Here is a 14,894-nt window from a genome sequence, read left to right on the forward strand (position 1 = left end):
GCTCCTTAAGCATTACCAACTAAACGAATGGTGATGAACAGTATCATTGTAATTGCACTTTTCTAAAGTAACTGATTGCCATCTAGATTGGAAAATACCAGTTCTGAGAACTTGGAGGAGACAGCATGTTAAAGGGACATTGAATCAATACATTAAAGTAGAAATGAACTTGTTCAAAATAATATATTTAGATTTTAAAAAATTAGTACTTTAGAAAGCTAATGTTGATATTTATATTTTTACTTATATTATCTCAACCTTGATGATGACTGGTCACTATTCTGGATTGCTATCAGGATATTCTACTGTTTGAGTTACAATGGAATATTTGGCAATGCAATGTTTAAAAAAGTCCCTTGCTGATCTTTAAATTACATTCTTGTTGACTCTGGATTTTATAAAATCTTATTTTTACAGATATCCGCATCAGGCCAGTTTTGATCTGACAGTTTCACTTTGTCAAGGACTATAATTTATCCTATGTGGTTTTCCTCTGTATTTCCTACTTACCCTATTTTGAACGATCATGGCTTATTTGTTCTCTATTACACAAATTAGAGAGATTTCTGTTTTGGGAATGCGTTCTGAATGATGCAATGTAAACCTACAATATAACTAATAAATGAACTATGAAACTATATGGACATTAAAAAACGTTGTTTTTTTTTTTCAGCTACGTCCACCTCAACCTCCTGTGTACCTCTTTGTGTTTGATGTCTCCCACAATGCAATTGAGACAGGATACTTGAATACAGTCTGCAAGACCTTGTTAGACAATCTTGACTTGTAAGTTTTGGTTCTTTTATCAGAATTTAATCTTTCTCCTCCCCCTATATTTCCAGTGTTTTCTGTGTGGACTTTTTTTTTGGTGATTTGTGAAATTAGTTTAATATTCTGTGGACAAGACTTTAATTCAGTCCATTTTTAATCCAGAGAGGAAAATTTTCAAAGCCTTAAACTCAGTTTTTATCAATTGTAATTGTGTGCTCAAACCCTGATTTTTAAAATGTATGTGCCAGTCTGATTACACACCTTGGTTTTGATTTATAATGCAAAACATTCATAAGAATGTCATAAGTTTGCATTGAAACTATGGCTTTAGAAACAGTAATTCAGTGTGTACTCACAACAAATGCACATACATATCTATAAAGCTTTGCATGAGAGACAAATTGGGTGAGCTAATATCTTTTACTGAACCATCTTCTATTGATGACAGACAAACTTTCAGGCTTACAGAGTTTTCAGTTTGTAGCTATTCCCACTAAGGACTTGTGTAATGCTTCACATCTTTAAAGCTCTGTGCAAATGTTCGGTAAGAAGCTCTCTGTTTACCTTGGAATTTCTCCCTTTGATTGAGGGACTTTTTTTGGGGGGGGGGGGCTTTCTGGAAGTGGAAGATAGGTTATATGAATCTTGATTCTGTCTTGTGTTAGAGCAGTGGTTTTCAACCTCTGGTGTGTGGACCCATGCAGGTCCACAGACTTTGTCGAAGGGATCCACGAAAGATGACTCTGAACATAAAGTTTCAGATCCAAGGAAAGGCATTTCGTTCTTCTGATCAGTCAAGGGTGTGTGAATACCTCCACATACAGGTCAAAACCAGAGGTAGTGATATAAGAGAAGCCCATAGATGAGCATCCTTTCTCTCACTGCATCAAATGCCATGCTGAGCATATGGAACATTTGTATTTGGTTTCTGTTCAGTCAGTTTTCAGGCTCAGACTTTTATGTTACGCTAAATTTCCATGAGGATCTGCACTACCATTCAAAATTGTTTAGGGGTCCACAAATGGAAAAAAGGTTGAAAATCATTGCTATAGATTGAGTCTCAACATAAATAATGTCAGTTTAGTGCTATAAAATACCTCAAAGGCAAGCCATGAATAAATTTAGTACTGCATTTGTTCGAACTACTTGTTGGGTAGGGGGAGTGAGTATAAGCATTAGCCTGAGAATAATGTGATGAATATTGCAGAAGCTGTATTTCCCAGCAGGTATAAAAATGTCCCTCCACTTCATGTCATTGTAATAGCTCTGAAAGAATGTGCTTGCACTTAAATAATGTAGGGTAACTAAATTTGACTTGCTGAATCCTGTTTCTGATTTTTAGGCTTCCTGGGAACACTAGAACAAAAATAGGCTTTATAACATTTGACAGCACAATCCATTTCTACAGCCTTCAGGAAGGTCTCTCTCAGCCTCAGATGCTAATAGTTTCAGATATTGAAGGTATGTAAGAATAAGTTCTAAACTGTGTTTTTATAGAACAATACCTAATGATTTTGACATACTATGCTGGCACAGTCTAAAACTCTAAATACTAAATTGGGTGAACCAGTGTGTCTGGTATTAAATTAGGATAGTGACATAATTAGGATTGCAGAAACTTAAGTGTAATAAGATAATTGATGGAACATGGTAATAATGCGTACAAAATGTATAGGAATTACAATAGTTCACACTGAGGGAATAGCACTAAAGGTTGACAAAAGAATAGTCAAATACAGTAAAAATCTTACATTTAACTCTTAAGGATAGAAATCACATGCTTGGGCAATAAGAACATAGCAGTAGTAGTATGCTTACTTTGCAGAATGGGGACACTGTGAAATACTCCAGGAGTGTAGAGTGGCTCTGAAGCAGAAAACTCAATAATGATAATAAGAGATTTCAGCTAGCCTCATATTGACTGGGAACATGTCACTTCAGGAAGGAATGCAGAGAGAAAATTTCTAGACTTCATAAAAGACTTCTTTGAGCATCTTGTCCTAGAACTTAGAAGGAGAGAGGCAATTCTTTATTTAGTTCTAAGTATGGATGTCAACATGTAATTGAGTGTGCGATTAACTGATAAGCCTAGTGCCCCTCCCTCCCCCATGCCGTATCACAGGCAGCAAGGGCACGTGATAAGGGAACAAGAGCCAGTGCTGGGGGGAACCAGCTTAAAAGCTGGTTCCCCGCCAGTACTAGCTCCACAGTACCGCCTTACCCCATCCTCCCCCCGCCCCCAATAGAGGCAGCAACAGAGCAGACAAAGGGAGCTTCCATGAAGTAACATCTATCCGCAGGGATGTCCGAGCTCCCTGTGATCAGAGGCTGGTTCCTGGCAGCAGCTCGGACCCCTTGCAGACAGGGGCTGCTGCTGGACAAGTCTCTGTCCATGGCCAGCCACAGCCAGAGGCTGCTTTGTGGCAGTCTCTCCCACCTCCTGCAGCAGCCTCTGTCCGTGGGGAGCTCAGACCTCTGCGGACAGGGACTGCTGCCACCCTGTGCTGCTGCCTCTTAAAAAAACTTAACTTTAAAAAAGAAAGAAAAGAAACTACACTAAAATGAGTTAATTTTTGTTTGACTAGCTAACAGGAACAATCACAAGGGTGAAATGCCTGCACATTGCATAGAAACTATTGAAAAACACCTTCAAAGAGATTCAAACTATGTGTATACCCTACGTAACAAAACTCCAAAACATGTTGCCATGACTAAACAGAGTAAGGGAGAGACAGAAGGCATTCTTTAAAAATTTTAAGTCAAATCCTTCTGGGGAAAATAAAATCCGGCAAGGCAAGTGTGAAGTATAAGGCAGGCCAAGAGAGAATTTGAAGAGTGCCCACAAAAGCTCGTGATACCATCTACATGTTTTGTTAGTCTTTTAAGTCCTACCATTCTATTTGTTGTGTTTTAAGTTTAGCCCCCCCCAGAAAAGTACATTAACAGCAGGAAGCCTGCAAAGTCAGTGGAACCACTGGATGATCGAAATGCTAAAAGAGTACTCAAGGAAGGTAAGACCAATGTGGAGAAGCTAAATGAATTCTTTCCATTGGTCTTCACTTCACAGGGTATGTGGGAGATCCGTCCACCTGAGCCATAAACAGCAATAAATCACCAGGTCCAGATGACGTTGACCCAAGAGTTTCAAAAAAATGAAATTGCACAATTACTAACTGTAGTATGATAATAGAAATGTAGCTGTGTTAGTCTGGTGTAGCTGAAGCAAAATATAGGACTATGTAGCACTTTAAAGGGAATCCTCTGAACTGTCATTCATGCTAAAATTCGACACTTTACGTCTGAGTCTAAACAAAGGATCTAGTTATCTTACCCATTACAAAGATAGCTTCCCTAATTATCACCTCTAATATCATTAGCCCACAGACATTCACCTTCCCCCCACCTTCCCTCTTCTGTACTGAAATTTGATTTGTCCTTTTCATGTGTGTTCATTTTTTAAAATTATATCCTTTGGTATATATGGTTGTGACTATTTTCTTCCACTATTTGATCTGAGGAAGTGGGTCTGGCCCACGAAAGCTCATCATCTAATAAACCATCTTGTTAGTCTTTAAAATGCTACATAGTCCTGTATTTTGCTTTAACTGTAATATGAAATTCCCATTTCAATCAGTCTCTGTAACTAATAATTTTTACAAAGGCTCCAATAGCGAGCCTGGCAATTACAGGCTAGTAAGCCTCACTTCAGTACCAGGCACTTTTCTTGAAATTAGGCCTAAGAACCAAATTATCCAACAATTACATAAACACAACGAATTGGAGAAGACTCAGCATGGCTTTATGTAAAGGGAAATCCTTCCTCACCAGTCCACTCAAATTCTCTGAGGGAGCCAGCAAGATTGTATAGAAGCACGATCCAGTCAAAATAATGTACTTGGACTTTCAGAAAACCTTTGTCAGAGTCCCTCACCAAAGGCTCTTAAGCAAAGAAAATCAATGGGATAGGTGGTAGGTTCTGTCCTGAGCTAAGACAGGAATCAAAAGCAGGAATAAATGGTCAGTTTTCACAATGGAGAGCGGTAAACAGTGGAGGCTCGTAACGTGGTGTAACTCACCACTGCAGTGTCTTCTGCTGGTCACTCCAGGAATCAGCTTCACTCAGCGACGAAGCACCCCCTTCTGACTGGTGTGTCTCGTATTGTAACTTGTTTATGTGTTAAATAGGTTATCAAGCCTTGTGAATAAGGGAACAGCGGTGGATGTGGTATACCTAGACTTTAGTAAGGCATTTGACATGACCTTCTTATCAATAAACTAAGGTGTCAACTTACAGGGCCATGGCCAAACAGGATTATGGATTCACTTCAACACAGTCAATTAGGGATAGTTGCTTTTATTAATCTCACTACTTCACTGCTATTTCAGGGTTAATACTGCCAAATGGTTATACAGCTACCGCAAAGTGACACATTAATAAGCACCGGCATAGCAATGCATAAGAGAGTAACAGGCACTTGGAAATGCTTACGCCCCTTCAGTCTGCAGGGAGTCCCATTCCTGTCACCTCGCAGCAAGACGCAGTAGACGTGGCTTCACCTGGGGGAATCCAGGGCACCCTCTGAGGCTTACGTCCTTGGTGAGACTCACTGGGCATGGGACTCTTACACTAATATTCCAGTTGTTTACCGGTTGTGCGTGCACTGGCTCAACGTCACTCTCAACATTCTCATGAGCTGAGACTGAGGTCAAACTTGTTTACAACTTAGTAGTTTCCCAGCTCAAGTGCATGGGTTAAAGCTGATGAGGGTCAGCTGCTGTTTGTGCTTGCAGGGTCCCAGGCTATGTACTTCAAGGATGGAAACTTCCGTCCTAGCCTGTTAAGCTGTAGGCCACACAGATTGGTGTTTGGAGGATAGGGTCATAATTCAAAATGATTTGGACAAACTAGAGAAATTGTCTGAGGTAAACAGGATGAAGTTTAATGAAGACAAATGCAAAGTAGTCCACTTAGGAAGAAACAATCAGTTTCACACATATGGAATAGGAAGCGATTGTCTAGGAAGGAGTACTGCTGAAAGGGATTTAGAGATCTTAGTGGACCACAAGTTAATCATGAGTCCACTGTGTGACACTTGCAAAAAAGCAACTATTATTCTGGGATGCATTAACGGGTGTTGTGAGCAAGACACGAGAAGTCATTCTTCTGCTCCACTCTGACTTCATTAGGTCCTGATTAGAATATTGTGTCTAGTTCTTGGCACCACATTTCAAGAGAATTTGGAGAAGGTCCAGAGAAGAGCAACAAAAATGATTAAAGGTCTAGAAAACATGGCCTATGAGGGAAGACTGAAAGAATTGGGCTTCTTTAGTTTGGAAAAGAAAAGATTGAGGGGGAACATGATAGCAGTTTTCAAGTATCTAAAAGGATGTTACGAGGAGGATGAAAAATTGTTCTCCTTGTCCTCTGAGGATAGGACAAGAAGTAATGGGCTTAAATTGCAGTAAAGGAGGTTTAGGTTGGACATTAGGAAAACCTTCCTAACTGTCAGGGTCATTAAGCACTGGAATAAATTGCCTAGGGAGGTTGTAGAATCTCCATTACTGAAGATATTTAAGGGCAGGTTGGATAGACATCTATCAGGGATGATCTAAACAGTGCTTGGTCCTGCCGTGATGGCAGGGGACTGGACTTGATGACCTCTAGAGTTCCAGTTCTAGGGTTCTGTGATTCTCTGACAATAGGACCTGCAGCCCTCTCCTCTGTGTTCTGCCCTGATGCGGTGCCCCCATGCTCTGGCGTCCTCCCCCTTAGGTAATCCGCAACCCCCTGTACCCACCTTACCTCAGTGACCTTATTGCTAGTCGTATTCTAGCCCCTTGACCTCAGGGGCAAACTGCAATCTGAAATGGCCACTTATCATTGGCCTTCTCCTGCCCTGGCTGTCTCCCTGCAGCCCTAGTACCCTCAGAACTTGCCTCAGGCCCTGCAGCCTGGAAGTGAATTCAGGCCAGAGTTCCACAGCTCTGCCTGCCTTTCCCCAGCACTGCGTTGTCTCAGGAAGCTTCTAGCTTCCCTGAAACCCAAGTCCTTCTGGTTCCACAGCTGAAGCAAGAATGAGTGTTTTCCTCCACCTTAGGAAGCCCTTATTTTTACAACTCCAGCTGGCCCTTAATTATCTTCAGCCTCACCTGTGGCTGCCTACCACTCAGCCTCCTGCCTGCCCACCTCCTCTCCTGAATGTAAACATGTAATTGCTAAAACTTGTAGTGGTTACACATTTACACAAATACACATTAGTTGAGATCACTGTTTATGAAAGGGATAGAAAATGAATCTCAAAAATCATGATGCCTCCCTCTATACATCCATGGCATGCTCACATCTTGAATACTTCATGCAGTTCTGGTCACTGTCTTAAGTAAAGGTGTATATTAGAATTGAATTAGGGCACGACATTAAAGATGTAGAACAGCTTCCTTTCAGAAGAGATTAAAACTGAAACAGTTCATTTTAGAAAAGAGATAACTAAGGGGGGGCATATGGTAGAGTCCTATAAAATCACGAATAGTGTCAAGCAAGTAAATAGGGAAGTGTTTATTCCTTCACAATGCAAGAAGTAGGGTTACCTGGTGACATTAATAGGCAGCAGGTTTCAGTTAAACAGCGGAAGCACGGCTTCACATGCCAACTGCCCAGGACTGATCAAGCAGCCAGTGTGGCTGGCTGCATGGCTGCTCTAGTCACTAGTGGCTGGTGTGGGAGGCCCCAGAGCCAGCTGCTTGGGCAGCCCTTGTGTCAGCCACACTGGTCATTGCAGAAGTCACAGAAGTTGTGGAAAGTCACTTTTTGTGACTTCCATCACCTCTGTGACAGGTACTGAGCCCTATTCATGGATATGCAGCTGCTGGGGACACCTGAGTTTTCAGATAGCTTTAATCAATTCATTTTTTGCTCTTCCAGATGTGTTTATACCAATGCCAGAGAACTTATTAGTAAACTTAAATGAAAACAAAGAGGTAAGCCCTGTCTTAAATTGTATAGGTGACATTCAGGCCATATGACATGCATTATATAGCTTGTACAGTGCTTAATTATTTAATGTCAACTTAAATCTCACTTGTCTGAATTTCTTGTCTACTTTTATTACAAATATTACTGTAACTGAAATAAATGGCAATAGTTTGTTCAGTTTTACTTTGTGTATTTAATTGCATTGTATTTGGTTAGTGTTGCTGTTTCCCTTCTGTAGTCAGCCCGTTTCATTGTGAAAAGGAAACTCATCTTTCTTCAACAGAGTATAGCTAAACCCCAGAAATTGGCAATGGGACTCCAGGGCAAATGTTGCTCCAAAAACGCCTATAACTCATTTCTGATTGACTACATTTAAAGTTAATGGTATCCTTCTAAAATAAACAGACCTAAATATTTAGAGATAAATGAAGATAACATGTCTCTTACTTAAAATAACAAAAACTTAACATTTTAGCAAGCTTTACGATATTGAGTTCCTAGTTTTTGGTACTATGGATCTTGTTTTATTAGAAGTGGTAGGTTATGTAATACTATAGAATGACATTCTAGGTAAAACGGAGAACTTGTACTATCCTCACATCTTGTTGCAAGGTATTTTAAATGTTACTTTTTGTATATAATATTTAATTAATCTCTTTAATATCAGCAGTACTCAGTGTTACATGCATAATAAATAGCCTGTGCAATAGAGGAGAAATCTCTTCTGAAACTATAATTGAGTAATTTTTTACTTTTATCCCAGCTAATTCAAGATTTACTGAGGACTTTGCCACAGATGTTTACCAAGTCACTGGAAACACAGAGTGCTCTTGGACCTGCGCTGCAGGCTGCCTTCAAATTGATGTCTCCTACTGGTGGTCGAATTTCTGTCTTCCAGACACAGCTTCCATCTTTAGGAGTGGGAGCACTCAAATCCCGAGAAGAACCTAACCAAAGAGCATCTGCAAAGGTTACAAAAACACTGTTTAAACACAAATCCATGAAAACTTACAATCCTGTTGCATGAATTTATATGAATTTTGAATTGTGTGGTTTAGAGTACCTTAGTTTTATTGGAGGTCTATAACAGGAGCTGACATTCTTACACTGTATTAATCAATGTGACTAACAAGGGAACCTATAAACACAGAGTGATACTGATTTTGAAAGATATTGAGAACTCAGAACAGTCATTGAAGTCAGTGAAAGAGATGCATTGCTGAACATCCCTGAAATTAGGTCACAAGAGTGTGGTGCGATTTGGAATCCCTCTTTTCTTTTTCCTTGTATTAACAGGATATACATCTTACACCATCCACTGACTTCTACAAGAAGTTAGCATTGGACTGCTCAGGGCAGCAGGTTGCAGTTGATTTGTTCCTCCTTAGTGGGCAGTATTCTGACTTGGCTTCATTAGGTAAGTCATCACAGGGTACTCCTTAAGATTGTAGCTTCAGTGTTCTTAAGAACACTCTGTAATGCTTAACTTTTTTTTGCTCTTTCACTTGTGCATATTTTACTATTTTAATGTAATGATTTAAAATGGTAACCATGCCCGACAGAGTTAACTATGAGACTGCATGTTCCCCTATCTGCTGTTTGATATTTCTATCAGTAGAGATTTTGATCTTTCATAATAGAAGTTTGGGGATGTCTGGACAAGCTAACTAGCCTGTTTTTTTTCTCTTCTTACCTGAGGGTTGAGATTTTTCTGTCTCTTAGAACATTGTCAGGACTTGTTCCCTAATATTACTAATAAAAATCCAAGTTCTAGAAACATTTAAACAAAGTCCTGCTTAACAGATAGATATATGTTTAAACTATGTGGGTATAATGTCGTCATTTCCAGATTCTGAAAAGCCTCATTAGTATGTACTGTGAGACTATTACTACTCTTAAAAAAAAAATTGGTAGCTATATCCTTAGATGTCAGAGCAGTTCAAAGTGCAGTATCTGATTGTCTTTTGGATGCTCAAAGAAAGAGTTCTGTTTGTAAAACTTGACCCATCTCTTACCCCCAGTTCATGTCCTGAATTTATATAAAGAGGATTTCTTTGTTCTGGACCTAAACCTAAAATCAGATGCAACGGTGACAAAGCACAGTGTAAGAACCTGAGTAGGGTAGAATTTTTATTCATCATGACTAGGATGAAATTTCATATGGAGATTACTTCAGCCTTAATGGATAATTTCATTGTTAATGAGACATAATAATACAGCTTTCTTCTGGTTAGCATGAGTATTTCCAAGATTCTATTCCCCCTGGACTTATAGGAGTATTTAAGAAGATTATTTTTATTCTGGAATGAGGTGTGTCATTTGAAGGAGAGAGTCTGTTACCTTTCAATGCATGATGGAATAAACACCTTTCTAGGAGCAAGCTTCATTAACATTTTAATTTTTCTCACTCTTGAATTACCTTCTGATTTCTATTCTTGAATGGCATGGTGTCATTTTTCCTTCAGACCAATTTTAAATTTATTTCACATTTTATAATCTTAATTAAGTGAACATGCAAGTTATTTATAACATCGACACAATGTCTGGGCCTATACCTATATAGAATAAGATTATTAATGTTAGACTGTTCATACTTGCAGATAAAATTACAAGAAAAATTAGGTTAATCTGAACTGATATTTAAAGACCACAGCAACAATTGTTGGTTTGAACTCCACTAACGCACATTTTCTGTTCTAGGCTGTATATCAAGGTATTCAGCAGGGAGCGTGTATTACTATCAGTCTTATCATCAGCAGCACAATCCTGTCCTGGTGGAGAAATTACAGAAAGAGCTGAAACGATACTTAACTAGAAAGATTGGCTTTGAGGCTGTCATGAGGATAAGATGCACCAAAGGTCTGAGTAAAATCTTTTTTGCATAGTTTATTGTTTAAAAATGTTTTATTGGCATATTCATAGAATCATAGAATAATAGGACTGGAAGGGACCTCGAGAGGTCATCGAGTCCAGCCCCCCGCCCTCAAGGCAGGACCAAGCTCCGTCTACACCATCCCTGACAGATGTCTATCTAACCTGTTCTTAAATATCTCCAGAGAGGGAGATTCCACCACCTCCCTTGGCAATTTATTCCAATATTTGACCACCCTGACAGTTAGGAATTTTTTCCTAATGTCCAATCTAAACCTCCCCTGCTGCACTTTAAGCCCATTACTCCTTGTCCTGTCCTCAGAAACCAAGAGGAACAAATTTTCTCCTTCCTCCTTGTGACACCCTTTTAGATATTTGAAAACCGCTATCATGTCCCCCCTTAATCTTCTTTTTTCCAAACTAAACAAGCCCAGTTCATGAAGCCTGGCTTCATAGGTCATGTTCTCTAAACCTTTAATCATTCTTGTCGCTCTTCTCTGTACCCTTTCCAATTTCTCCACATCTTTCTTGAAATGTGGCGCCCAGAACTGGACACAGTACTCCAGCTGAGGCCTAACTAGTGCAGAGTAGAGCGGCAGAATGACTTCACGAGTTTTGCTTACAACACACCTGTTGATACAACCTAAAATCATATTTGCTTTTTTTGCAACAGCATCACACTGTTGACTCATATTCAACTTGTGGTCCACTATGACCCCTAGATCCCTTTCCGCCATGCTCCTTCCTAGACAGTCGCTTCCCATCTTGTATGTATGGAACTGATTGTTCCTTCCTAAGTGGAGCACTTTGCATTTCTCTTTATTAAACCTCATCCTGTTTACCTCTGACCATTTCTCTAACTTGCTAAGGTCATTTTGAATTATGTCCCTATCCTCCAAAGAAGTTGCAACCCCGCCCAGTTTGGTATCATCTGCAAACTTAATAAGCGTACTCTCTATCCCAATATCTACATCATTGATGAAGATATTGAACAGTACGGGTCCCAAAACAGACCCTTGAGGAACTCCACTTGCTATCCCTTTCCAGCAGGATTTAGAACCGTTAACAACAACTCTCTGACTACGGTTATCCAGCCAATTATGCACCCACCTTATCGTGGCCCTATCTAAGTTATATTTGCCTAGTTTATCAATAAGAATATCATGCGAGACCGTATCAAATGCCTTACTAAAGTCTAGGTATATGACATCCACCGCTTCTCCCTTATCCACAAGGCTCGTTATCTTATCAAAGAAAGCTATCAGATTAGTTTGGCATGACTTGTTCTTCAGAAACCCATGCTGGCTATTCCCTATCACTTTATTACCTTCCAAGTGTTTGCATATGATTTCCTTAATTACCTGCTCCATTATCTTCCCTGGGACAGACGTTAAACTGACCAGTCTGTAGTTTCCTGGGTTGTTCTTATTCCCCTTTTTATAGATGGGTACAATATTTGCCCTTTTCCAGTCTTCTGGAATCTCCCCTGTCTGCCATGATTTTTCAAAGATCATAGCTAAAGGCTCAGATACCTCCTCTATCAGCTCCTTGAGTATCCTGGGATGCATTTCATCAGGACCTGGTGACTTGCTGACATCTAACTTTCCTAAGTGATTTTTAACTTGTTCTTTGTGTATCCTATCTTCTAAACTTACCCTCTCTCTGCTTGTATTCACTACGTTAGGCACTCTTCCAGACTTCTCAGTGAAGACCGAAACAAAGAAGTCATTGAGCATCTCCGCCATTTCCAAGTTTCCTGTTACTGCTTCTCCCTCCTCACTAAGCAGTGGGCCTACCCTGTCCTTGGTCTTCCTCTTGCTTTTAATGTATTTATAAAAGGTCTTCTTGTTTCCCTTTATGCCTGTAGCTAGTTTGATCTCATTTTGTGCCTTTGCCTTTCTAATCTTGCCCCTGCATTCCCGTGTTGCTTGCCTATATTCATCCTTTGTTAGTTGTCCTAGTTTCCATTTTTTATATGACTCCTTTTTTATTTTGAGATCATGCAAGATCTCCTTGTTAAGCCAAGCTGGTCTTTTGCCATATTTTCTATCTTTCCTACACAGCGGAATTGTTTGCTTTTGGGCCCTTAACAACGTCCCTTTGAAATACTTCCAACTCTCCTCAGTTGTTTTTCCCTTCAGTCTTGCTTCCCATGGGACCTTACCTACAAGTTCTCTGAGCTTATCAAAATCTGCCTTCCTGAAATCCATTACCTCAATTGTGCTGGTCTCCCTTCTACCTTTCCTTAAGATCATGAACTCTATTATTTCGTGATCACTGTCCCCTATACTGTCTTCCACTTTCAAGTTCTCAACTAGTTCCTCCCTATTTGTTAAAACCAAATCCAGAACAGCTTCTCCTCTGGTAGCTTTTTCAACCTTCTGAAACAGAAAGTTGTCTCCAATGCAGTCCAGAAACTTATTGGATAGCCTGTGCCTCGCTGTGTTAGTTTCCCAACAAATGTCTGGATAGTTGAAGTCCCCCATCACCACCAAATCTTGGGCTTTGGATAGTTTTGTTAATTGTTTAAAAAAGGCCTCATCCACCTCTTCCACCTGGCTAGGTGGCCTGTAGTAGACTCCTAGCATGATATCACCCTCGTTTTTTACTCCATTTAGCTTAACCCAGAGACTCTCTACACGGCTATCTTCTACATTCATCTCCACTTCAGTCCAAGTGTGTACATTTTTAATATACAAGGCAACCCCTCCTCCCTTTTTTCCCTGTCTGTCCTTCCTGAGCAAGCCGTACCCTTCCATACCAACATTCCAATCATGCGTCCCATCCCACCAGGTTTCTGTAATACCAATGATATCATAGTTGTATTTATTGGTTAGCAATTCCAGTTCTTCCTGCTTATTACCCATACTTCTCGCATTTGTATATAGGCATCTAAGATACTGATTTGATCTTGCCTCCCTGTTGTGCCCTGACCCTCCTTTCTCCTTGCCATTATAGGCCGTGGTCCCCCCCATTTCCAACCCATCTCCCAGTCCCGCACATGCAGCACTTACCTGTGGGCTTTGCTCACCTGCCCCCAACAAACCTAGTTTAAAGCCCTCCTCACAAGGTTAGCCAGTCTGTGTCCAAACAAGGCCTTCCCGCTCCTAGAAAGGTGAACTCCACCTCCGCCAAGCAGTCCTTCCTGGAAGAGCACCCCGTGATCAAGGAAGCCGAATCCCTCCTGGCGACACCATCGTCGCAGCCAGGCATTCACCTCCAGGATGCACCTCTCTCTGCCCGGGCCCCTACCTTTGACAGGAAGGATAGAAGAGAATACCACCTGCGCTCCAAACTCCTTCACCCCTACTCCCAAAGCCCTGTAGTCACACTTGATCCGCTCAGTGTCACACCTGGCAGTATCATTTGTGCCCACGTGGATGAGTAGCATGGGGTAGTAGTCAGAGGGCCAGATAATCCTCGACAATGCCTCCGTAACATCTCGGATACGGGCCCCTGGCAGACAGCATACCTCTCGAGATGAGCTGTCAGGGCGACAGATGGGTGCCTCCGTTCCCCTCAGAAGAGAGTCTCCAACCACCACTACCCTACGTTTCCTCCTCGCAGTGGTGGCAGGAGACTGCTCAACCTTGGTGGTGCAAGGCCTGGTCTCCTCCACTGTGGGGGGTGACTCCTTGTCTCCTGCTGAAAGTAAAGTGTAACGGTTATGTAACACAGTGGGAGGGTTAGGAGCAGGGGTGGAACACTGCCTGCTGCCGGAAGTAACCAGCTGCCAGTTCTCACCCTGCACCACTGCCTCCTCCATAAGTGGCTGGTCAACAGTCCCACATCCTAGGACAGTGACCTCCGTGGACTCCACAGGAATACTGTCCAGGAATTCCTCATGGCTTCGAATGCTCCTCAGCCTGGCCACCTCCTCCTGTAGCTCTCCCACCTGCTGCCTGAGAGATTCCACCAGCAGGCACCTTTCACAATGGTTGTCTCCCCCAGCCTGGAGATCACTCAGTGGGAATTGCAAGCCACAAATACAGCAAGACCACACCAGGACCTGGGTAGAGGCATCCATGCTCAGGTTCTCTGTCTGGATACAGGCACAGGTGGAGGAGACAGGAGAAGTACTGGCACAAGCGCTACGGGTCTTCATCACCATCAGTCACTCCCTCTGCTCAACTCCCTCTTCAACTCCCCTGTCTGCAGTCCCCTGTCTGCAGTCCCCTGTCCGCTTCGCTCCCCTGGTCGCACTGCTCTGGCTTTTTAAAGCCTGCTTGCCTAGGTCAGGCCTGCCCCCTTCTGAGTCACACAGGGGAAGGCTGTTACT

General features: G+C 41.5%; 1 protein-coding gene across 2 annotated transcripts in view; it reads left to right on the top strand.

The window, feature by feature from the left end:
• Positions 1-14,894, top strand: part of SEC24A (SEC24 homolog A, COPII component) — a 66,875-nt gene that overhangs the window by 28,768 nt on the left and 23,213 nt on the right. For both annotated transcript variants that reach the window (XM_075900399.1, XM_025181212.2), the window contains exons 10-15: positions 674-786; positions 2,114-2,232; positions 7,694-7,749; positions 8,508-8,714; positions 9,041-9,161; positions 10,445-10,603. In XM_075900399.1, coding sequence (XP_075756514.1) covers positions 674-786; positions 2,114-2,232; positions 7,694-7,749; positions 8,508-8,714; positions 9,041-9,161; positions 10,445-10,603 — 775 coding nt within the window. The remainder of the gene's footprint in view (positions 1-673; positions 787-2,113; positions 2,233-7,693; positions 7,750-8,507; positions 8,715-9,040; positions 9,162-10,444; positions 10,604-14,894) is intronic.

This window comes from Pelodiscus sinensis, chromosome 17 (genome assembly GCF_049634645.1).
Source record: "Pelodiscus sinensis isolate JC-2024 chromosome 17, ASM4963464v1, whole genome shotgun sequence".
NCBI lineage: Eukaryota > Metazoa > Chordata > Testudines > Trionychidae > Pelodiscus > Pelodiscus sinensis.